General features: G+C 37.2%; 4 protein-coding genes across 4 annotated transcripts; 1 reads left to right on the top strand and 3 right to left on the bottom strand.

Annotated features, from left to right (window-relative positions):
• The first annotated feature begins 116 nt into the window (after positions 1-116).
• Positions 117-4546, top strand: Ufl1 (UFM1 specific ligase 1). The gene is made up of 13 exons (XM_089228072.1): positions 117-464; positions 561-706; positions 1094-1338; positions 1411-1603; positions 1785-1931; positions 2133-2308; positions 2386-2565; positions 2658-2798; positions 2921-3150; positions 3224-3497; positions 3566-3723; positions 4014-4228; positions 4290-4546. The coding sequence occupies exons 1-13, from the start codon at positions 385-387 to the stop codon at positions 4406-4408; spliced, it is 2304 nt and encodes a 767-aa protein (XP_089084198.1). The 5' UTR covers positions 117-384; the 3' UTR covers positions 4409-4546.
• A 499-nt stretch (positions 4547-5045) lies between these two features.
• On the bottom strand, positions 5046-7814 carry Gdi (GDP dissociation inhibitor). The gene has a single exon (XM_015516747.2). The coding sequence runs from the start codon at positions 7422-7424 to the stop codon at positions 6099-6101; it is 1326 nt and encodes a 441-aa protein (XP_015372233.1). The 5' UTR covers positions 7425-7814; the 3' UTR covers positions 5046-6098.
• A 1191-nt stretch (positions 7815-9005) lies between these two features.
• Positions 9006-14919, bottom strand: LOC107172662 (uncharacterized). Its single transcript, XM_089229507.1, has 2 exons — positions 9684-14919; positions 9006-9334 (listed from the first exon to the last, which is right to left on the bottom strand). Exons 1-2 carry the CDS (start codon positions 14917-14919, stop codon positions 9006-9008), a joined length of 5565 nt encoding a protein of 1854 aa, XP_089085633.1.
• A 1835-nt stretch (positions 14920-16754) lies between these two features.
• Positions 16755-21887, bottom strand: LOC149055120 (uncharacterized). Its single transcript, XM_089229506.1, has one exon. It carries the CDS (start codon positions 21885-21887, stop codon positions 16755-16757), a length of 5133 nt encoding a protein of 1710 aa, XP_089085632.1.
• Positions 21888-24929: the final 3042 nt, after the last annotated feature.

The following is a 24929-nucleotide window of genomic DNA, read 5'->3' as shown; positions in this document are numbered from 1 at the left end:
AAACGATTCTTGTGGTAGTTGTAGCAACCCGAGACCCGACTCGTGGACCGTGGTTGAAAATATTTTTATCAATGTCGTGGCACCTTTAATCTATTCTGTGATTGTACCACGAAAGACGTTTCTTTATCGATGCCCGAATGCCCGATAGTTAAATGGTTTATCGTGGCAATATTATCAATCAACTTGTAAGAGTTAAAACTAAAATTACTACAAGTTAGAAGTCTAGAATTACACAATTACAAACATGTCTAACATGATTACTGATATTTTAACATACTAAACCGTACACGTTGAACTTTAATGACGCACGACTGATCGATATCATATATTGTATTATTAATATTTAGTATTTCAATAAAAACGTGAAAACTAAACTGATTCACTATGTCTTCGAGTGATTGGAATGAAGTTAAATTGTTGGCTGCTGACTTCCAACGCATTCAGTTGACCACTTCGTCGCAGAGGTAATTTTTCTTACCGTGTACTCTTTCCTCAGGCACTTAATTACATAATATAGGTAGATAATCTCATTTTAATTTGCCATTTTTTCTTCTTCTAAGACTAGGGGAAAGAAATTGTGTGGAAATAGTTGCAAAATTGATCAGTGCCAAGCTACTGGACGTAGTGTTCACAACTGATGGTAAGGAATATGTAACACCAGTACATTTGACCAAGGAATTAAAAGATGAAGCCTATGTCCAAGGAGGTGTGTATTATAATATATATCTAAATATCCTAAGTTGCAATAATTTTTATTTGTATTTGTGTGAGATGTGTGCCTTATAGGCTTGCCTATGTTTTTGTTGACATACCTGGTTATTTAACATTGAATAACAACATATAACAAAGTATATAAGGTTATTAATAAATATATACACAATATTGATAGAATTAAGTATTAATAAAACCATATGCTACTGTACATAATACACTTTTATTAAAGTCACCTGTTATCCAAGTTGAAAAAAATCCTTTTACTTCGGTCTTTTAAATTAAATTAAATATTTATATTGCATTGTCTGTAAAACTACGATAAAAATAATTTTAGGTACATATTATTTAGTTCTCATAGTAATGAGTATACATTTTCTAGGTCGTATAAATATACTAGATGCTGCTAGAGCTCTGAAAGTTGATCCAGATGTTGCATCAAACTTGTGTGAAAAATTAGCCAAGGATGAACCTGATGATTACTGCATTGTCCATGGTCAATTAATTGGATTCACTTATTTAGATCAGATAGCTGAAGACATACTTGACAAACTAGAACAAAATGGATACATAAATTCATTAAAAATATCTCAGCAATTTGATTTGCCTGTAGATATAATTGATTCGGTAAAATCACAATTTTTTTGTTTATCTTATAATAATTATTACAATATTAATATTAAATAATTTACAATCCAGATGCTTGAAAAACGCAATAAAAATTTGGCATTTAATTTACACAAAAATAAAAATAATCCGTACTTATACTATACCGATTCTTATTTTAATTCTATTAAAAGAATTGTTAGAGGAGCTCTTTTAGCTATTACTCGACCAGTCTTATGTACAGCTATAATCAATCAATGTTCTCTTGATGAAAAAGAGTTTTTTAGTGAGTACAATTATTTATCATCTTTTACTTTTCACTTATTCAATTATTAAAATAAATCATTGTTATCATCTTACAGTTATTTAATACTAATGTGGTAGTTAAAATGAAAATCTAATTAATTATCAATAAGATAAATTATTTTAGAAAAAAAATATATGTTATAATGATTTAATTATTTCAGCTGTATTTGAGAGTCTGTTAGCAGAGAAACAAGTACCTGGGATATTAACTGATCGAATTGGAAATGCATGTACCTATGTTCCAAACATACATACTAAAACTCTAAATAATTGGGTTATGAATTTCTATGCCAATAATAACTATTTGGGTATGTAATTTTCTTAGGGCCTTTCTTACAATGTCCTGTTAAAGTTAGCAGACACTTAACCGGCGGAATTATGCCAATAAAAATTTTTTTTTTTAACTTCAGTATGTTGGAATGAAAATAGGTCTCTTTAGGTTCATTTTAAATGTCCTTCCACCTGGTGGCAATTGACCAAGTACTAATGTCACTTAAAAATATTTACAGATTATGAAGCAATGAATAGTGTTGGTATAACTGATCCCATTTCTTATATTTCACGTATGCAACTTGGAAAAGAATTAATTGCATTAACCACATGCTCTGTTGGTCCTAAGATATTAGATGATATTTCTGCTGCTATAGAGGAATGTATTTCCAGTGAAACTTGGATTGATATAATGGTTTGATTAATGATCTATCTCCTATATTTAAAAAAAAATATTATTCATTTATATCAATGTATGAAATTAATGTTTAGGATTTTGTACCAGTAGTTTTTGACAAAAAAGATGGTGTATTGGTATTGGAATATTTGTTAAAAAAAAATAAAATATCAAAAGGTTTTCAAATTTTCGATGATACTGCATTAGTAACCGATAAATTTATAGAAGTGCAATCTGAATGTATAATCAATACATTAGATACAAAAGTAAAAAAGGTATTGTTATTATTAATGTGATCTATAAAATATTTTTTCTAGTTATTAATTATAAAAACTAAATGAAACTATAGAAATTATGTTAATTTTAGATTATTGAGTCTGGAGAATATGCAAATGCTTTGATAAATTGGAAAATTCAACAAAAACTTGCAGAAGATAAAAATCCAGAACTCAGCCGAAAAGAGGAGCGTAAAAAAAAGTCTGGCGGAAAACATGGTGGTGGAACACAGGTAATTTAAAATTTATATAAAAATTATAATTAATAATTAAATTTGCTTATATTAACTTGTTGCTGTTATTTAAATTTGGTGCTTACTTCAATAGAATGAAATTAATAACTAACTTATATTAGGGACGAGAAACCAAGATAAAGGCTGTTAAAAAGAAATATGGACAAAAATCAAAACAACATGATTCTGATTCTGATGAACAAGAAAATAAATTAGTTGCTAGTGAACAATTTATGATCGAAATTGTAAACGCAGATGAAATTAGAGAAAATTTAGAAAACGATGAAACATTTAAAGATGTTGACGAAGATAAAAATTCTTTAATAGAAAAAATTGTTTCATATCTTTACCCGTAATACATATATATTATTATAGTTAAATTAATATAATACATAACAAAAATTGAATGTACATTTTTGTATTAGAATTTTAAATAAGGAAGCTCTTAGGAGATCACAAGAAATTTATGATCAAGTAATGGCGAACCGGATGGGGGATCGACGTAAAGTGCATCAGGACTTTCGAGACAAATTGTTATTACTTTTGTCTGATTTACATCTATATATTAAAGGCATTCAAAAATTTGATAACACTGAAACTCAAGGACAGCTCACTTCATTCTTGATAAAATCTATTGGTGGAGAGATTGTAGAAATAGTTAAATGTTATTTAGCACAAAATAAAGAACAAAACTCAGAGGTATTATCACCTAATATTTATATTAATTTCAATTATAAGCAATTTTACTATCTCTAATTATTTTTCAGTCAAAATCTAATCAATATGATAAAAAAGTTGAAGATGCCATTGAAAAACTTCAAAAATCATTGACATCTAAACTGATTGATGATTTCCATGTAGCTGTTGATGAGTTGTTGTCTTCTGTAGATATTGTACAAAAAAAATATGATCATAAAAAAGAAAGGTACTTTTATAATATACATGGCCGGCGCTAAGGGGAGGTGCAAAGCTGGGCATTTTCCCAGGGGATAATTCATATGGAAATAGTATTGGCTGTAGTTGACTATAGTTATTGGTTGAGTCAATAACCATATTTATGGAGGCATAAGTTTTTCTCAGGACCTTGCAAAAGTTAGCACCGGCCCCGATATTATATACACATAATACAATATTTAAATTACCCTTTTTCTTAAAATATAATCACTGACACTTACTCATACAATCACAAATTTTTAACCACTTGTTGTTTATTAGAGAACACTTACAAAATAATCGTCAACTTCTTCTGAAATCGTTATCGGACATTGAGGATGACAGTGCACAATTACTTTTACTTGCTACACAAATACTTTTCCAATCTATTACACAGACAATGATTAAAGTCTCAGGGAAGTTTGTATCTGTCCTTTTAGGATTTTTACAAAAACACCTAAGTGATCAAGACTTTTCTGTTCTACAAAATTACCATGGTATGATTCTTAAGTTGTCTTTACTAAATGAGAATATCATTCTTTATTTTTTATTTTTAAGATCTTGTTGTACAACTCTTAAAAGCTGAAGATCCCGAAGAAAAAAATAATATCAAATCAAAACTAGAAGAAACTACGTGCAATGTGAAAAACCTCGTTATCAATTTTAAAAAGTCTTAAGACCAATAAATTAAGATCTTTTAAGTTGATTTTTAATTTTATTTGGACTAGCTAGAACTGAGGTAATAAATTTATTTACTTCATGCTCTAGTGGTACTTGTTATTAAATAAAATTAATTTAATAAAAATTATTTTTTTAATTGATAGTTATTATACACCATTACTCATAATATAAATCAAATTGTTTTATAATTATGTCAATATTAAATGTAATTTAATGATGATAAGAATAAATTATCATTAAGTGTGTTGTGTTAGGGTTAGAAGTACTTATTTATAATAATTCTGTTTAATGTGTGCAGGCCAAAATGCACAATTACATTGAAATGTAATACGTATTCACCAAAGGAAAGATGTGGTACTTACAGCTCTATATTGTTTATGTATTTCACATTCATGAGTATGTGACACAGCATAATCATAATCTATACAATTATATTTGGCTTATAATGAGCTATTTAGCTCAATTGAGCTATGATAACACTTAAAGTAATAGGAAATGTTTACTGTGACCTTTTCTGAGTTCATGTTTGAAATAAATAATATACATAATCTATTAACATGGTAATTCAGACAATTTGTGTATGATTCTAAAGATTTGTCATTTCTTTTGAAAAAAAAATATTATCCTTCAAAATAAAATAAACATTATTTGAATTTAATATTACGACACATCTACATTATGTTTTAACATATTGACTTATTCTTAATCATGAGTTCACAGAATACGACTGGTATCAGCTAGCATGACTTGATGCTCTCTTAAGACATTATTACATAATTCAGCTAAAATTGTATTTAGTTTTTATTTTACTGCCTTTTAACTACTAGTTTTCGCTTTACCATGAATTATGACATTTCAGAGCGTCACCTCACTTACAAAATCAACAAAAAATATACCAAATTCATTAACATAAAATAAATATGAACACACTAGCTAACTTGAATCTATTACAAACACAATTTCATTAAAGTTGTTAAGACACTACTTTTTATATTTAATATCATGTTGACATCAGTGTTATACTAACGATTTAATAAAATATCTGTACGGAATAGTAACAAAATTAAAAAACTGTACATTTTTGTTAATTTTAATAGAACAATAATTTAAAATTACCATTTGAAGCTGGACAATATTATGCATACTAGTGCACAATGGCTAATGTGACTCAAAAGTGGACAAAAATAATAATTTTTGTAGGTTTATTAAAATTGTATATTGACAACACGAAATTTTTTATACATAAAGTAAATCACCCGTTAACACAATTACGTGATAATGCCAATAATGTAAAAACAACATAAAAAAAAAAAAACAGGTACAACTTATAATAAACATTTTTTTACAAAAAGAATAAAATGATAGAAATAAAATAATAATTACAAAAAGTTGTATAATATTTATATATGTTAAATATTTTTATGATTATCTAAAGGGTTGTTGATGAATGTTGTTTTAAATTAATAAGTTATTTCTACAATAATATTCTTAAATTTAGGCACCTACATCACCCATTGGAAAAATTTTCATAATTTTACAGCAATGACATTTTCAATCCACAAAAAAAATTTAGATCAATATTTGGCAATTAACTGAATAAATTGATTACGAGATAATATGTAATAGAAACAATTTCTCATTGAGATAAAATAATAATAAATGATAAAAATGCAACTTTGAAAATTTTTAGACATCTTCACTTTCCAGTTTAATTTTTGAAAAATCAAATTCTTCTCCAGTTGCTCGTTTGTAAATATCCAAAACGTCCAAGCATGTTGTCTCGAAATGCGATGTAGCATCATACGACTTTGAAATAAATACTTTGCTATCCTTTCCATCGTCAATAGGTTCATAATAATCAGAAATGGATACAAATTTCTGTTTGATAGGTCCCAACAAGTCTAAACCGGGCTTGATTTCCAACTCTGGGTTGCTAGTTTCAACTTTGGAAGAAACCATAGCAATAAACCATCCTTGTGCAGACACTTGATGGGTGTTGCTTACTAACGAAACATAGATATCAGACTTGCGGTTGACCTGGTTCTGTGGAATTATGATCTGAGTAGAAAGTGCATCACGGGTGTTTGGTATAGGATGATTCAATAAGCAAATGCAACGGATTACTTGACCAGTTTTTTTCACTCTTTCTTTTACGTAGGATGGGTCGCAAAAAACTTGTTTACACTTAGCGACAACACCACCGCTCTTTATACCAACTACACTCGATCCTTCAAAAACGATTTCATCAACAGGAGTATTCAACATGTAAGTACCACCATAAATAGCACTGAGCCGAGCAAAACCTTGAGGCAGTTCTCCAAGCCCGTACAAGGGATACAAATACGGGCTTTTTCCGTAACGAGCAAGAGAATCGCTGTACAACTTGATGCGTTTGATCAAGTTGGCAGCGGGTTCGTTGATATAGTCATCATTCAGATAGAGAGCCAGAGCGTGACCAGTGAAGTCTTGAGTGTTCTTGTCCAAACCGAACTTGGTGTACAGCTGATAGGCAGACATTTGCTGAGGGTTGACATCCTTCCATGTCTTTGGATCATTCTCCTGGAAGTCTTGAACGAATATTAAGAAATTTCTGAACCGCCTCTTCTCAAATATTCCCATCAAATCCGACGACAGGGCTTCCTTCTGGTCGACCGGCACCTTGTAAATTTTGCCACCCTTGTACACGTAGCTGCCCTCGACCGACTTGAACTCCAAATAGCGCGTCACGCCCGTGTGTATGAGCAGCTTAACTAGCAAACCGTTGGCCATGAGGAACTTGGGCACTAGGTCGACATTCCAGTCGCGGCCGCGCCCGTGCTCCTTCTCGTCTGGCTCCTTCACGCCGAACTTCTGGAACAACTCCTGCAGCGGCGTGATCGATGCCGACTCACCGCCGTAATACTTATTGCGATCGACGTGCAACACTTTCTTACCAGAAACCGACAGCATACCGGACAGGATGCATTCCTTGAGGCCGGTGCCCAGCACGATGCAGTCATATTCTTCGTCCATAGTTATTTATTAATCAAAATAATATAATATGACGCGCTAAAGACACGCTGTGTGTCCTGACTGGACGCCGTGTGTACGGTAGAAGCTCCGATCGGATGGGCTCGGAAAACACGAAATCAAAAAAAACGATTGACGAGGAACTGTTACCGCACTAGACAGCGTTGTAAGTACGTTATTGATTGTTATTATCTTTCCTCGCGTAACGAATCCGAGTCCTTTTACTTAGATGCGAACGAGAAAGAATTTAGTCATACGCCGAATCACCGTGATAGAGAGTAAGACACAACTAAGTGTACACTACTATAGTACTAGCCAGTTGTAGCCAGGACTGTCTAGGTAAACTATATTCAATATTGCTATATAAATGACGTCGACGAAAATTCGTAAATCGGAAATATCAATAAAAAAAAAATTGATAAAACGCTGGGTAGCCCGTCAAGGTCACACTGTTTGGTACAGTGTAGTGTACACAACTATTTACACAAAGAAAACATATTATTATTATGTACAATAGATTCTCCACTGAGAGTACAATCACAACCACAGGACAATTTATAGTTATCAGTGTTATCACAATCCACTGCAGTGGTTATAAGTTATAACACAGAATAGATTCTGTGGTTATAAATTCAGCAACTAGTCAACTAAAGTGCAGCTGCTGCCTGCCTGCAGTATGGTACTAATGGTACTGATTAGTGATTACCACCATGATAAATTAAATTAAATTAAATTTATCATGATTACCACCGCATTATAAAAATATTATAAAATATGCATCACGAAATATTAGGTATGAATGCTATCATAAAGATTTAAAATATTTATTATTTTATATTTGTTTAGCTATACTCATAAAAAAAATGGATGCTAAATTTAGGCTATGTTGATCGCCGAGATAGCTCCTACAAGTTCGGCGGTTGGCTATATCGACTTGCGGCGTTAGGGATTCGGGTCACCAAATGAATACACAATATTTATAAATACAATTAACCACGTATGTGTGTGTACACTCATACAAATATAATAGTAATAATATATATCAAAATCGTGACATGATTATAATATATAATACATAAAAAAAGCTCTACCTAGCGGGCGCCCCAATATATATACTTAAGAATACTGAATAATACACAATACTATAATAATACACTTTCAGACCAAAGTGGTCGATCATACAAAATATAAATATATGGTTACAATGATTATGATATAATAATCGATAAATTAAGAATGAATACAAATCAATAATGTTACGACCTGACGGCTGACAGCGACATTCGCACGTCTCCACTCCGACGAGCTATAATATATCCTGATTGAATGGCAATAAGTGACGGCAACGGGTGGTACACTTCCCAGGCAGGCAGGTCACGGGACAGGAAGCTCCAGGGCTGATGGCGAAATATGAATTTGAGTGACCGTGACTCCAGCACCGCGCACGCGGTACACAACTGTGCGATCTCCGCAGAGAGTAATAAGTACGGGTATATGTGTATATTATTTGTATAATATATACAAGATATGCTGCGACCGATCACCAGGTGACACGTGGTAGAAATTATAATAATAAGACACACGTTAGCCAAAAATGAGAACCAAGCACGCTGGCGTAGTCGGCGGGAGCTGAGGAAAATGGTCCGTCAGTCTCAACCGCGGAAAACAGACAGCACCGGCCGGCGAATCTGTCCTAACTCGCGACGAGTTGTCTACCGATGTAGGAGGGGTAGGGTGCTCGGTGAACTTCAACGCCGACGGCACGATAGCACCCGCCGATAATATCGGCGCGACGTGAAGTTGTTCCGATGTTCGAACATCCTCCCCCCCGGTGAGCTTTGCCTCACCATCCATAAGTGAGAACAGGAACTTGCCTTCGACGTGTAGTATAGACGTGGAGTGGTAGGCGCGGTCTACAATAAATACATTAAATATAATAGATACAATACAAAATAAATAAATAAGATATATAAATTCGACATTAAATAAAAATTCATTATGGCATCACCTTAGTCCCGAACACCTACAAAAACATATACCTATGTAGCTCAATGAAAGCCATAAAGCTAAAAAAAAAAAAAAACAAAAAAAAAACACAGGAGTAGGTCCTAACGGTTTATATGGGTTCAAGTCACATCGCACAGTGTTCGTTCGGAAGTATACATATATAACTGGACAAATAAATATTACATATCACTATTTTTTTTTTTTTTTTTAATATTACTTTTATTATTTTTTTATAAATATTATCCACCTACTTACCAGAAGGCAACGGTACTAATTTAACTACAGGACGAATTATAGTGCCAGCACGGGTGAGTACACGAACCACACGAACGTGGCCGTCCGAACCGGGTAATAATTCGACGACGCGTCCTAAACGCCAGGCAAGGGGCGGGCTCTGGTTATCAACGACAACTACCATGTCATCAATGTTGATGGGAGGCGTACGAGTAGTCCACTTGGACCTTTCTTGTAAGGTGGTCAAATATTCCAATGACCAGCGCCGCCAAAATGACTGGTGGCATTGGTCTAACAATTTCCAACGATTAACTAAAGTACGACCCGTGTCAGGGCCTGATCGAGGGGGAACAGCGAGCAGCGGTTGACCTACCAAAAAATGTCCCGGAGACAAACAGTCTAGGTCGTGCGGATCAGTAGAGGCCGGTGTGAGTGGGCGGGAATTGAGGACAGCTTCTACCCGACACAAAATTGTATTTAACTCTTCGTATGTGAAAATATGTGTACCCATGCACCGTATAAGTAGACGCTTTGTCGACCTCACCGCAGCCTCCCACAGACCCCCGAAATGAGGAGCGCTGGGTGGGTTGAAATGCCATTCACACGCAGAACGTGAGTTGGCAATAGCGACCTGACTTTCAGGGCTGTTGATTAACTTTTTTAATTGCTTATCGGCCCCCACAAAATTGGTACCGAAATCAGAATATATATCGCTCGGCAGACCGCGGCGTGCCACAAAACGGTCAAATGCGGCCAGAAACGCATCGGTCGACAACTCAGACACCACCTCGAGGTGAACGGCCTTCACTGTAAAACATATAAATACGGCGATGTATACCTTGTACACACGCGATTTACGCAATCGAAGTTCGCGCATTTGTAATGGGCCGGCATAGTCCACCCCTACGTAGGAAAACGGGCGTTGAGGTTGAACTCGCGTTGCCGGTAGATCAGCCATGAACGGAGATGGCGGTTTAGCATCAAACCTCGCACAAACAACGCATGAAGTTAATACATGGTGTAACACAGACCTCAACGAAACTATCCAAAACTGCCGTGAAATAAGCGCCGCTAAAACACGGGGGCCGGCGTGACATGTGATCAAATGCCACCGGCGGCACAACAAAAACGCAAAAACAGACCGTTTCGACAATAATATCGGATGCCGGCAATCGTAGGACAACAAAGAATGTCTCAAGCGACCTCCCACGCGAATTACGCCGTCTGTATCAATAAACGGGGACAGGCGCGCCATCGACTTAGATGATATCCGACGGCCATTAGACAACTCGTGATGTAACACGGCAAAATGTACTCGCTGCGACTCGATAGCCAACACCTGCACAGCGCGATCAAGTTCAGATTTGTGTAGGAAAGGTGATGTGCGTGGAGCCTTATTACGCACACGGGCAACAAAACGCAACATCCGAGCTACTACACGTAGCAATCGGTCGTATGATGAAAAACGTTCAAACCACTCAGTGGGTGTCGTGACGATATGGGCAGCGCAAGAAATTGGCTTGATCTCGGGAAGTTCACTCAAAGGTATCAGTGGCGGAGAGGTGACCCACTCCGACGGATCTGCATACGCGATAGGCGGCCCCTGCCAATACAAATTACAACGTGCTAATGCCGACGGCATTAGACCGCGCGACGCGCAATCGGCGGGATTTGACTGAGACTCTACGTATTGCCAATTACAACCAGGCAACAACGATTGGATTTGAAATGCGCGATTTGACACGTAAGGTTTTATAGCTTCATGGGGCACATTCAACCAAGACAACACAATCATGGAGTCTGACCACGTGCGGACTCCAACCACGTTAAGCTGCGGCTCCAGAACGTTACGGAGGCGCCCTAGCCAACGGGCCAACAATAACGCAGCGTTTAACTCTAAGCGCGGTACGGATATCGATTTCAGTGGCGCTAATTTAGTTTTGGTCCCGAGTAAAAAAACTGACTGGTGCGCCGGCGCGTCGTGCATCCGCACGTACACTACTGCGGCATACCCGAGCAACGACGCGTCGCAGAAACCTAACAGGTAACACGGTGCCCCACTGCTCGCGCTGATGTAGCGTGGTACTTTTATATCTCTTAGCGACGGCAGGTCGAACACGAACGCGACCCATTCATCGCGAATGTCCAGCGGTAGGGGATCATCCCATGATAGATCTTGCCGCCACGTCCGCTGCATAACAGTTTTTGCCATAAAAACCGCCGGTCCAAAAAAACCTAGCGGGTCAAAAATACGCGCCACGAGGGATAGGATACCTCGTTTTGTAAGTACTGGTGGTTTATCAACATTAAGCGCGCAACAAAAGTAGTCACCGCCCGGGTGCCACTCCAACCCCAAAACTTTTGTTCCATAACCGTCGACGTCGTCAAACGATGTCGGTTTGCTTACACGGTCGGAGACCGGAACGGCGTCCAAAATGACATCAGTGTTAGAAGCCCACTTTTTTAACTCAAGACCCGATTTTTTAAGAATCGAAATTAAATTTAATTGTAATTTTACTACATCATCGATCGTATCTGCGCCGTCGCAGATGTCGTCAACATAGGTTTGGCGTGTTAGTGCATTTTGTACCGGCTCGCAGGTATCGCAATCAGTTCGCGCAATAACCTGTAACACACGCAGCGCGAGATAAGGTGCGCAATTTACACCGTATGTGACAGTGTTTAATTCATACTCAATTAATTCGTCATGTGGAGACGCGCGCCATAATACATGTTGATACTGCCTGTACTCGGGTAAAATTAACACCTGCCGATACATTTTACATATATCAGTTGTAAACGCATATTTATGGACCCGGAAACGAGTTAATACGTCGATAATGTCTAACTGCAGTTTAGGGCCCGGCAACAAGACCTGATTCAACGACGGCCCGCGAGAGCCACGCGCGGAGGCGTCAAATACTACTCGAATTTTACTATCGTCCACCTCAGGGCAGTATACTGCGTGGTGGGGAATTAAGTACCGACCCGGTGACGCGGCAACCGACATGTGCCCCAATGAAATGTAATCAGACATAAATTGATCATATAATGATTTAAGTTTCGAGTTGTTTATCAATTTGCGTTCGAGAGATTCGAACCGGCGCACAGCTATGTCACGTGAACCGGAAAATGCGTCGGCGGACACTTGTGCGCGGAACGGAAGCGGCACCGAAAATCGGCCCGAAGGCAAACGTACGTGTTGGTCACGGAATATCCGTTCACAACGTCCTTCATCGGTAAAAATTACGGGGGCAGGTTCGGGCTCCTCCACTTGCCAAAATCTTTCTACTAACCCTTCTAGCGAAACGGTCAACGACACGAGTAAAGATTGGTGTGGATGCGTAAATTCATGAGACAGGGGGCCGATCAAAATCCATCCGAAAATGGAACTAAATGCTGCAGGGAGAGTACTACTTATAGTCACCTTCCGCCCATCCATAACTGCAGCATATACGTCACCGCCTAGCAACAAGTCGATTGACGACGAGACATTAAACATAGGGTCAGCCAACGCGAGGTTTGAGTAGTGATTTAGAAGTTCACGCGGAAGCGTCTCTCGCGGCAAGTCTCCCGTAATAGATGGCAAAATCCAAGCGTTTACGTCAAGTAAGGGCTCATTTGCGAAGCGTGGCTGCACCGCAAGATTTACGCGGCCCTGAACGTTCACAACCGGCACTCCCGCTAACCCGCTAATCGGAGTGGTCCACCGCTCACATTTTAAACCTAAACGGCTAACACAATCACCTGTCACTGCGCTTATCTGTGATGCACTATCAACCAACGCACGCATTGTTTGCCAGGTACCCGAACGATCACGTACATGCACTAACGCTGTGCCTAATAATACGGCGGACGATTCACATTGCGGCGGCTGTAACGCGGCGGCACACACGGATGTATCCGGAGAAGGTGTATGAGAGGGGGTATCAGCGACTTCAACGGCACCTGTAGCGGGAGGGTGAAGCAGGACGTGGTGCCTACGCGAACACTCACGGCAACGATTTTTCGACTTGCACTTTGGTGCCCAATGGCTACTACTAAAACAAATATAACACAGGCGCTTATCTTGCGTCCACCGCGCCCGCGCGTCGGCAGACCAGGACTTGAACCGCGCGCAAGCTGTCAAACTATGATGCTCCGCACAACATGGACAACCTTTGTTCGAATCCGACGTAACTAATGAAGTGGGAACAGGTCGGAAGCCCTCCGCCTTTACAAATCGTTCTCCCACCTTACGCGACTGATGTGCCGGTTGACCGACATTTGTCGACGTAGTGGCACCTAACTTTTTACGCGGCTCACCTGCGAGTTCTAAAACCGATACGCGAGTCTGGACGAACTCTAACAGTTGGGCTACGGACGGATACTCTGACGTAGTGGTTGATTCGAACAACTTCCGAGTGGGCACCGGCAACGCGCGAAACGCAATAGAAAATAATATAAACGACCCTAAATCCGGTATCTTCAGTGCGTTTAGTAACGACATATTTCCTGTAAACGAGTTAACAAATTCATTAAGTTCTCGGTGAGATTCCTGAGTCATATATGACGTTTGCAACAACTTATCGACCAGAGACGTAGCCACTAGGCGTGGTCGATAAAAACGAGCAGACAGTGTGGACCAGACTAAACTATAATTATCCGCAGATACTGGTATACCGCGAACAGCGTCGGCCGCTGCACCTTTTAAACAACTGATTAAGTAATGCATCTTATCGATATTTGATACATCAGAACGCGAGTCCACCAGTGCCGAAAACCTATCTCGAAATGTAGGCCAATAACGAAAGTCTCCGTCGAAAGACGGTAACGGGATCTCCGGTAGACGCGAGAATGAGGGTGTACTGGAGGTAGACGCCGCACCGCTATTTGTCATGGCGCCTGTTGCGGGTACTGTCTTGGTTATGTATGACAGGTCAATGGCCTCCGCACCTGTGGGGATGAGACTGGTGGCCACCGCCTTAGCTTCACCTATCAACTTCCTCACTTCACTCGATAGATCAGTGGAATAATCATTTATTTTATCTAACACTAATAGGCAATCTAATTCAGACTCGTCTTCGCTCTTAAATTGAGACCATAGTGAATCTAAATCCGCAGCAAGGACAGAGAATGTTGATGCTAAACTTGCATCACCCGATACACGCAATGCCATCGAGTGTATAGACTTTATCTGCGAGATAACCGCGGTTCGTTTTGCCACAGCACGCGCGGCCATACGTGTAATACGTTCAATTTCTTTATCGTCACCCATGACGGTGATAAGTACACTAGCACTATAATTATACTGACTAACAACCGTGTCCGTGACAATTAATTACGAGGTCAGTGGGTAAACCCGATATACCTTCGGTGTTCGGTGGTGTAACAATTCTATAATAACCAACCTCCTAAACACTGTACGCAACACAAAGTCGATTCACGTGGAAACACTAACGAATCCCAAATACACCGCTAACTGGACCCCCCAATAGGTCGGAAAAACCACGCTCTGCTACCAAAATGTTGATCGCCGAGATAGCTCCTACAAGTTCGGCGGTTGGCTATATCGACTTGCGGCGTTAGGGATTCGGGTCACCAAATGAATACACAATATTTATAAATACAATTAACCACGTATGTGTGTGTACACTCATACAAATATAATAGTAATAATATATATCAAAATCGTGACATGATTATAATATATAATACATAAAAAAAGCTCTACCTAGCGGGCGCCCCAATATATATACTTAAGAATACTGAATAATACACAATACTATAATAATACACTTTCAGACCAAAGTGGTCGATCATACAAAATATAAATATATCGTTACAATGATTATGATATAATAATCGATAAATTAAGAATGAATACAAATCAATAATGTTACGACCTGACGGCTGACAGCGACATTCGCACGTCTCCACTCCGACGAGCTATAATATATCCTGATTGAATGGCAATAAGTGACGGCAACGGGTGGTACACTTCCCAGGCAGGCAGGTCACGGGACAGGAAGCTCCAGGGCTGATGGCGAAATATGAATTTGAGTGACCGTGACTCCAGCACCGCGCACGCGGTACACAACTGTGCGATCTCCGCAGAGAGTAATAAGTACGGGTATATGTGTATATTATTTGTATAATATATACAAGATATGCTGCGACCGATCACCAGGTGACACGTGGTAGAAATTATAATAATAAGACACACGTTAGCCAAAAATGAGAACCAAGCACGCTGGCGTAGTCGGCGGGAGCTGAGGAAAATGGTCCGTCAGTCTCAACCGCGGAAAACAGACAGCACCGGCCGGCGAATCTGTCCTAACTCGCGACGAGTTGTCTACCGATGTAGGAGGGGTAGGGTGCTCGGTGAACTTCAACGCCGACGGCACGATAGCACCCGCCGATAATATCGGCGCGACGTGAAGTTGTTCCGATGTTCGAACAGGCTAATTTAACTTATCAAGACTAATGAGTAATAGTTAACTTGAATAGTTATACTTGTACGTTGTACAACCACTGTCTCCAGAGGATCACAAATTAAACTAAAATAGATTGAAATTTACGTAGTTCAGTTTACGTATGCTCAATCGACTTTGAGGAAACTTATAAGATTCATTCAACTGTCCCTCATCATACAAATCTAAATTTACAAAAAAAATTAAAATATCCACTTTGGTTTAGAAAAAGAGAACCTATGTGTTATAAAGTAAATAATGAATCTGTTTATAGAAAAAGGTATATGAGTGTAAGAAAGAACATGAGGTTTTGTTCTGTTGAATGTCGAGTGTGGACTGTATATTTTTGTATGAAAAAAGTGAAACAGTATGACATCTAATCAAAAAAATGAGCGCGTACTAGCTACTATAAAATATAACCATAACCTTAAAATTATATAGTTAATAAAACTGATATAAAGTACATGATAAGATATGATAATAAGTAATAACAAAGTTTTATCAAACACCGCCCACCTTGAGCAATAGTCTCAAAACAATAACATAATATGAAACATATAAATGAGCTTAAAAAAAAATTAACAAAACATAATACTTTATATAATACATGTTACATAATATTTAATAGAAATGTAGGAACTCAATGTTCAATAGGAAGTTTGACTAGTTTTGTAATAGGACGTATGAGTTCAGTTTTTGAGGTGCGTATGCGTACAACTCGTACATGATTGTCCGCAGGATCGGGAAACACTTCGACTACACGCGCCATGGGCCATTGAGTAGAAGGTGTTCCAGTGTCACGTAGTATGACTATATCGCCTACAGCCAAATCATCTTGAGGTTTGCGCCATTTGGATCGTTGTTGTAGATTATTCAGATAAGTATTTGACCACTGTTTCCAATAAGTCTGGGTGATTCTTTGTAAAATGTTCCAGCGCTTTCGATGGTTGACAATAGGCCCGATGTCGTCTTCAGGAACAGCTAACAGTGGACGTCCAATAATGAAGTGGCCGGGTGTCAATACAGTACCGTCAACAAGTGCACACAAAGGTCGACTATTCAATATAGCTTCTATTTGACAACATACTGTATTGAGTTCTTCAAAGGTAAATACAATGTTTCCCATGTTTTTATAGAGGATGACTTTAGTACTTTTTATATTGGCCTCCCATAAACCACCATGATGTGGGGATGCTGGTGGGTTGAAATGCCAATTTATGTTATTAGAAACACAATGTGTAGTTATTGATTTTTGAAATTCATTATTGGAAAGACAGTTATACAGAACCTTTAATTTATTATTTGCACCCACAAAGTTAGTACCGTTGTCAGAATAGATGTCAGATGGACACCCACGACGACTAACAAAGCGTTTGAGAGCGGCAATAAATCCCTCCGTAGTTAGGTCACTCACCACTTCCAGGTGTATTGATTTTGTTGTCATACACACAAATAGTGCGATGTATGACTTTGTAACTGTGCGTGTACGTACTCCAACAGGTTTGGTTGTTATTGGCCCAGCAAAGTCAACTCCAACTCGAGCGAAGACAGGAGCCATGGTAACACGAGCTGCCGGGAGATCAGCCATGATTTGTTGACACAGTTCCTTTTGAGAACGTACACATGGTATACAGTCATGTATGACTTTCTTGATGGTGCTGCGACAGTGAATCAACCAATATTTTTGTCGAATCACTGACATAGTTACTTCGAGACTAGAATGTAAGTAATATAAGTGAACATGTTTTATAATTAAATATACATATGGATGATTTTTAGGTAACAAAATCGGATACTTCTGACCATAAGATATGTTAGCATGCCGAAGTCTTCCACCAACGCGCAGCAAACCTTCATTATCAATGAAAGGATCAAGACTAGCTAACACACTATTTGTCGCAACTGGTTTGGATGACTTGATTCGTTTCATTTCATCGCTAAATGCATAGTGTTGTGCAATACGGATCCAGAAAAGTACTCCTTGTTTATATTCTGGCACAGTAATATGTCCTGACAGCCGCTTTGGTGTTTTGCAATTGTAACAAAACCGATAGATGTAAGCAGCTATGCGGTTGAGGCGTTCATAATTTGAGCATTTCATCAATAGGTCTTGCCCTATTGGATCAATATTGCCCAACAGTGATACAGTGATAGTAGGTAAATGTTTTAACTCTTCAGTTGCATCTGAAACCGTTTTAGTTTTTGAATTGACATTTGGCCACTTATCCTTTTCAGACAGCCAGCTGGGTCCATGCCACCACAAATGGTCATTTACGAGTTGATCACCAGAAGCTCCTCTGGATGCCAGGTCAGCAGGGTTGTCTGCAGAACGTACATGTCGCCATTCAGCTCTCGGAACTAATGACTGTATTTGACTCACTCGGTTGGATACAAAAGTGGTCCATTTGTTGGCGTCACTTTGTATCCACTGTAATGTGACTGTGGAGTCTGTCCACATTGTTATTGTATCAATTTTTAATTGGAATGATTCCATCAATGAGTGCATCAGTTGTGCTAATAATGTAGCACCACATAATTCCAGTCTAGGTATGGTAATCCTTTTTAATGGTGCAACCCTTGTTTTTGACACCAGTAAATGTCCAGTGTTATTTGAAACGATATAGATAGCAGCTGCATATGCACGTTCAGAGCTGTCGGAGAATCCATGTAAGAAGCAACCTTGTTGGCAATCTAAGACGTTACCAACATGGCGTGGGATTTCAAAATGTTGTAAATGGTTATATGATGTCCGATGAGCGATCCAATGTTCAAGTAGTTGGTTAGGCACAGGATCATCCCACTCGGTACCAGTCTGCCACAATTGTTGCATGAGTATCTTGGCGACGATTATAAGTGGCGCAAGCCATCCACATGGGTCATAAGTGCGTGCAATTTCACTTAATAATTCGCGTTTAGTGATGCGTTCCAAACATGGTAGAGGTTCTACTTTAAATGAAAAGGTATCTCTTATAGTGTTCCATGAAACTCCCAACACAGACACACTGTTTTGCTCGGGCATTGAGATCTGCAACGATTGGTGTTCAGCTGGAATATTTTCTAAAAGGGTTGGTGTATTGCTGGCCCACTTTCTCAAATCAAACCCACCTTGATGAAGAAGGTCAATCAACTGCTGTATTTGGGCTTTAGCATCATTGATGTCGTTACATCCTGACATGACTTCATCAACGTAGAAGTCATTCTTAAGTATTGTGGATCCTTCTGGATAATTCACTTGTTCATCAACAGCTAGTTGAGCTAGTGTACGGAGAGCATGATACGGAGAAGTTATTAAACCATAGGTGACAGTTTTCAATTTGAACTGTTCTATTGGTTCTGATGGGTGATTTCGCCACACAATGCCTTGATAACACTGATCATTGGAGTGTATATTTATTTGTCGAAACATCTGACGTATGTCAGCAGTGTAAACATATCTGTGCATTCGAAATCTAGTGATAATTCTTACAATGTCTCTTTGTAGCTTAGGACCTCGATGTAACATGTCGTTTAATGATTTTCCATTACAGATGAGAGCAGATCCATCGAATACAACTCTCAATTTGGTAGTGACGCTTGAGGGACGTGAAACATGATGATGAGGTAGAAAGATGACCGGACTGTCTTCAGTGGGTTGCACAGGTTCCATGTGATTTTGTCGAAGATAGTCAATCATGAACTCACGATACTGGTTGTACACCGACGGATTTCGAATAAGAGACCTCTCCACCTGAGCTAATCTTCGTACAGCAATGTCATATGAACTGTTCATAGAATGTGGAGTCTCCTTAAACGGCAATCGAACAACATAACGTCCATTTTCGTTGCGTTTAAATGTTTTAAGAAAGTGCTCTTCACAGAGTTGATCTTCCTTTGACATAATTGTCACTCTAGGCACTTCTTCTATATTCCAGAAATTTTCAATTTGTTTCTCAAGTTGCTGATACGTGGTACAACATGTAATAACATTTGTAGTAATATTTGCGAGATCATCTTTTATTATTTTGTTACTGCAACCCGCCACGATCCAACCAAACCTTGAATTCTGTAATGTAGGAGTACCCTTTGGTCCAACATGTTTGCCATCTTGAAGAATATCATAAAAGAATTCAGCTCCTATGAGCATGTCAATTTTTCCTGGTAAATGGAATGTAGGGTCGGCCAATTGTATGCCTTGTAAATGATGCCAGTTTGATGTGTCCAGTTTGTCGACAGGTAAGTTAACAGTAATACGTGGTGTTACCAAGCCAGTGATTTGATACTGCTTGTGGTTTAAGCGGGACGTCACTGTGCACTCGGCCATCTCGGTAACAGTCGTCTCTGCTGAAGAGATACCGTTGACAATCACACGTGTTTTTGTTCTGTTAATACCTAGGTCTGTTATCAAAGACGATGTGACAAAATGTGATTGTGATCCAGAATCTAGTAGTGCTCGGCATAACACTGTTCGACCATTCTTGCCACTCACATGTACTAATACTGTTGATAATATGACATTCTGAGACGTGGTAGGGTGTGCCGCTCCTAGATGAGATGTTGTACTTAGAAATCCATGCTCCTTTTCCTGATCACTTGTAGTATTTTCACCCTCTGGTGTATTGACCCTTTTTATGTCCAAATGTAATAGTGTATGGTGTTTTAAACCACAGTTTTTACAAGTCTTTTCATTTGTGCACTGATTCGCACCATGTGTTGTGCGCAAACAATTAAAACATATTTTTGCCTTTTTTGCTAAATTCAATCTTTCACTGGGTTTCGACTTCATAAACGTATTGCACTTGTAAATGATGTGGTTCTGTGTACATATTGAACACTGATTGTTGGTTTGACTATCAGTAGCCAAATGCGCTGTAGTTCTAACGAACTGTTTTGTCTTACCAGCATTGATAACATTACTTACAGTGCTTGGTTTGTATTGTAACATATTCAAGGCTTGTAATCGATTCTCAATAAATCTCTTAAGTTTTGTCCATGTAGGTATTTCAGGATAAGACGCAGACTCGATTTCCCAACATCTTCTTACTTCTGTAGGCAAACGTGTCGCAACGATGCCGATGATGATAGCATCCCACTTGTCTACTGGTTGTTGTAGTACTGATAGTGCTCTTAAATGTTTGTTTGTGCTGTCAAGTAATGACTTTAGGCCCACGGCGGTTTCCGTTTGATGAACGGTTTGTGTCAGTAGTTGTTGAACATGGCTCTGTACAATTAGGCGTTCGTTGTCGTACCTATTTAGTAAGAGTGTCCACGCTTCTAGGTAATTGTCCCCAATAGTTGCCATTGATTCGATGATTTGAGCTGCTGCACCTTTCAGGCTCGACTTGAGGTAGTACATCTTACGTGTGTTGTCGATAGAGGAGTTAGAATGGATGATGGAGATAAATTGGTCTTTAAATGGATACCAATCATCGAAATCCCCTTCAAATGTAGGTATATTAATCGGTGGCAGTCTAAGTGTATTGTTAGAGTTTTCACTTTTTTCAGACACGCTTGTCGCAGCTGTCCGTTCATGTAACCGACCTGTTAATTTACCCTTAGCTTTAACATAGTAGTCACTGACCGTTTCTAAATCCTCTATGAGCTTGTCGATCTCCTCGTCGTTGGCTTCCACTATTTTCAAATCGTAGGCTTCGTTGTACTTACTGAAAGCATCTTCCAGTAAGTTCAACTGAAGTTGAGCTTCCTCATCTGTATAGCGATTAACCACGTCTTCGGTCAGCTTCTCTCGTTTTTTCAGAATGAGTTTGCCTTTGTTTTTGAGCGTCTTAAGATCCATTGTGAATGTATATTACCACGATGCGAATGTGTTATAGGCGAAGGAAACGATAACTACGCGAGCGTAACTACACGTACGGAACTAAACATTTCGAGCGCCGCATGTAAATTTACTTGTGTAATTCTGCAGGTATCGAAAGCACTTGTGTACGAGTCGATGCGAATGGATGTAAAAACTGATGGATCCGGCCCGAAGGACCATTAATGTTTATAGAAAAAGGTATATGAGTGTAAGAAAGAACATGAGGTTTTGTTCTGTTGAATGTCGAGTGTGGACTGTATATTTTTGTATGAAAAAAGTGAAACAGTATGACATCTAATCAAAAAAATGAGCGCGTACTAGCTACTATAAAATATAACCATAACCTTAAAATTATATAGTTAATAAAACTGATATAAAGTACATGATAAGATATGATAATAAGTAATAACAAAGTTTTATCAAACAGAATCATATGATGTTTTTAAAACTTCAATGAATTAAAAAAGAAACTTGGACAAATAGTTCCAAAATTATTCTATTATAAGTATGATAAAAATAATGATCTATTAAAAAAATATTTACTTTTATTTCAAAAAGTATCAATAGGTAATTTTGTAGTGTTAATTGTCGGGATATACTTGACAAGTAATAATTATCAACAAATATTTTATACTACATACCTAATTATTAATTAGTAATTAGTAATTAATTATAATAACTAAGCTCTTACCTCGTATTTATCTACAATTTACAAAGTCTTTAATAGTCTCTTATCATCAGTAGTTAAGTAAAATAACCTAACCCAGAAATTTTCATTCAAATTTCAATTATAAATTATACACCAACATTTTCAGAAAAATCAACTGAATAACTGATTCACAATTTTCATTAAAATATGAAGGTTTTTATTTAAAAAAAATCAATGTTCATATCACCATAGGATAGTGGAATCTCCTTATAGGTAGGTACTTCAATATTTTAAAATATAAAATATCGGTTTCAATTAAACTTAAAAATGTCAAAAATTAAAATTTGAATAATATGCAGCTTTCCACGAGAGAATAATCAGTTTTCGGCGTTTTTGCATATCCCAGCATTCGGCAGGTAAGCGGGTAGGTCACTCCATCTCTGATTCCAAAATATTTACCAATAATAACATACTTAAAAATGTGTTTCTGTAACAATAACACCAAGCCGTAAAGCTGCACTGCTGCAGGTGATGTACTTGTATAGTTGCATATACTCTGTACCACCGTGCGCATACCTAAGATTTATGCATGGTTATATATATTTAAAAGAGGAGATAAAAAATAAAAATAATAAACATGAAATTAAAATATATTTACGGACATAAAAATGGGGAACAAATGATAATATTTCTCTTGCTAAAATTGTTTGGTTTAACATATTAATTATAATCTAATATGATTTTATATATTAAAAGTATAATATAGCTGTATTGTTTTGTTAGATACTAAAAAAATGTAGTGTAATTTTATTCATATCATAAAATCAGTATTAGATTCTTATAGATCCGTTCCTGATTACAATTATGATCATTTATCATAAACTATATCAATGATTTTGATTATAAATATTATTCACTAGTTGTTAGTCCATCTTGATCAAATTTGATATTGGACACTTGCGGTTCTATATTACCTATACGACGGATCCACGTTGTGTCGCATATAATAATATTATATTATTATATACATAGATGAATCGCCTTCGACATCACCATCGGCCACACCGCTATACGAATACATATATCTGATATATTATCATAGTGTATAATGTATATTACTCATTATTATGCCATATTAACTAGGTACTAAGGTATACTATTTTTATTACTTGTATTATGAATAATATGATAGTTATTTCTTTGTTCATGCGGTTTATATATTATATTCCACAGATATATCATATATAGTGTTATAAATTAATATATATACATTATAAATATGGCGCCAGATCCCATGTTTTTCAATTCCGTTGAACTTGAAGGTGACCATCACGACGATGATGTGGGTACATTACAATATGTCATATACGACTGCCATAAGTGTCATATAGCCATATAGGTACCACAGTTTTTTCTACATCAACAAATAAGATTACTTACATTATATACTTATTTAATATAATCAGTATATGATACAACGCACAAATAAAAAAATACATTTTCAAATATTATATAACTTCAAAAACATGAGATAATTATAACCACCTGGTGGACGGTGAACATATCTTTACATTTTAATATAACATTAATGTAGGGGAAGTAGGCTACAGTAAATAAACTACATATCATTAATTTTGTTAAGTACCTATATTATGTTTATTTATAGTCTGGAGAGGTTTAGAAAATTTTTTAACTTAAATAATACGTTATATATTCATATTAATTATTATTGACTATTATTGTTATACTTGTACGTGTATGTACGTTATATAATACCATTGATTATAGAATAGACTATTCTATTCTATAATCAATGATAATACGTACATATTGTAATATATACCGTATGTCCCAAAATACAGGGGCCACTTTACCACTCATTACCATGAAAATATTTTTCAATTCTGTTTATGGGACATTAAACTAGACTAATGGATCATAAATTTCTATGACTTACAATTTTTTTAACTCATGTATCTTGCGCATGCGCAATAAAACTTACATTTTTTTTAATGACAACCTGTAATTTGAATATCATATTCGGGTTTATCGATTTTTTTCAAGCCATTTTGATGTATCAACTTGTGTCCTAAACCCAAAATTGACTAAACTAGAGCTATGGAGAATTTAAAAAATTAAAAAATTAAATTTATAATAAGTTCCACATTATTTTTAATAGGTATAGGTAGGTAAATAACAAAAATAGAAATACCAATGCTCATTATTATTTTAATAGATACTTAATTATAGGTAATTCTGATGGAAACAAAAATACACTTCTTCTTCTTTTTTGGTCTCGGCCAATTAAGACCATAATATGCAATTTATATGGGAATTTTTGACAGGAAAATTGTACTAATATTTTTTGATTG

The sequence above is a fragment of the Diuraphis noxia genome, unplaced genomic scaffold (assembly GCF_037042655.1).
Source record: "Diuraphis noxia isolate RWA-SAM2 unplaced genomic scaffold, SU_Dnox_SAM2 contig0005, whole genome shotgun sequence".
NCBI classification, from domain to species: domain Eukaryota; kingdom Metazoa; phylum Arthropoda; class Insecta; order Hemiptera; family Aphididae; genus Diuraphis; species Diuraphis noxia.
This window is presented reverse-complemented; position numbering and strand designations above follow the sequence as displayed.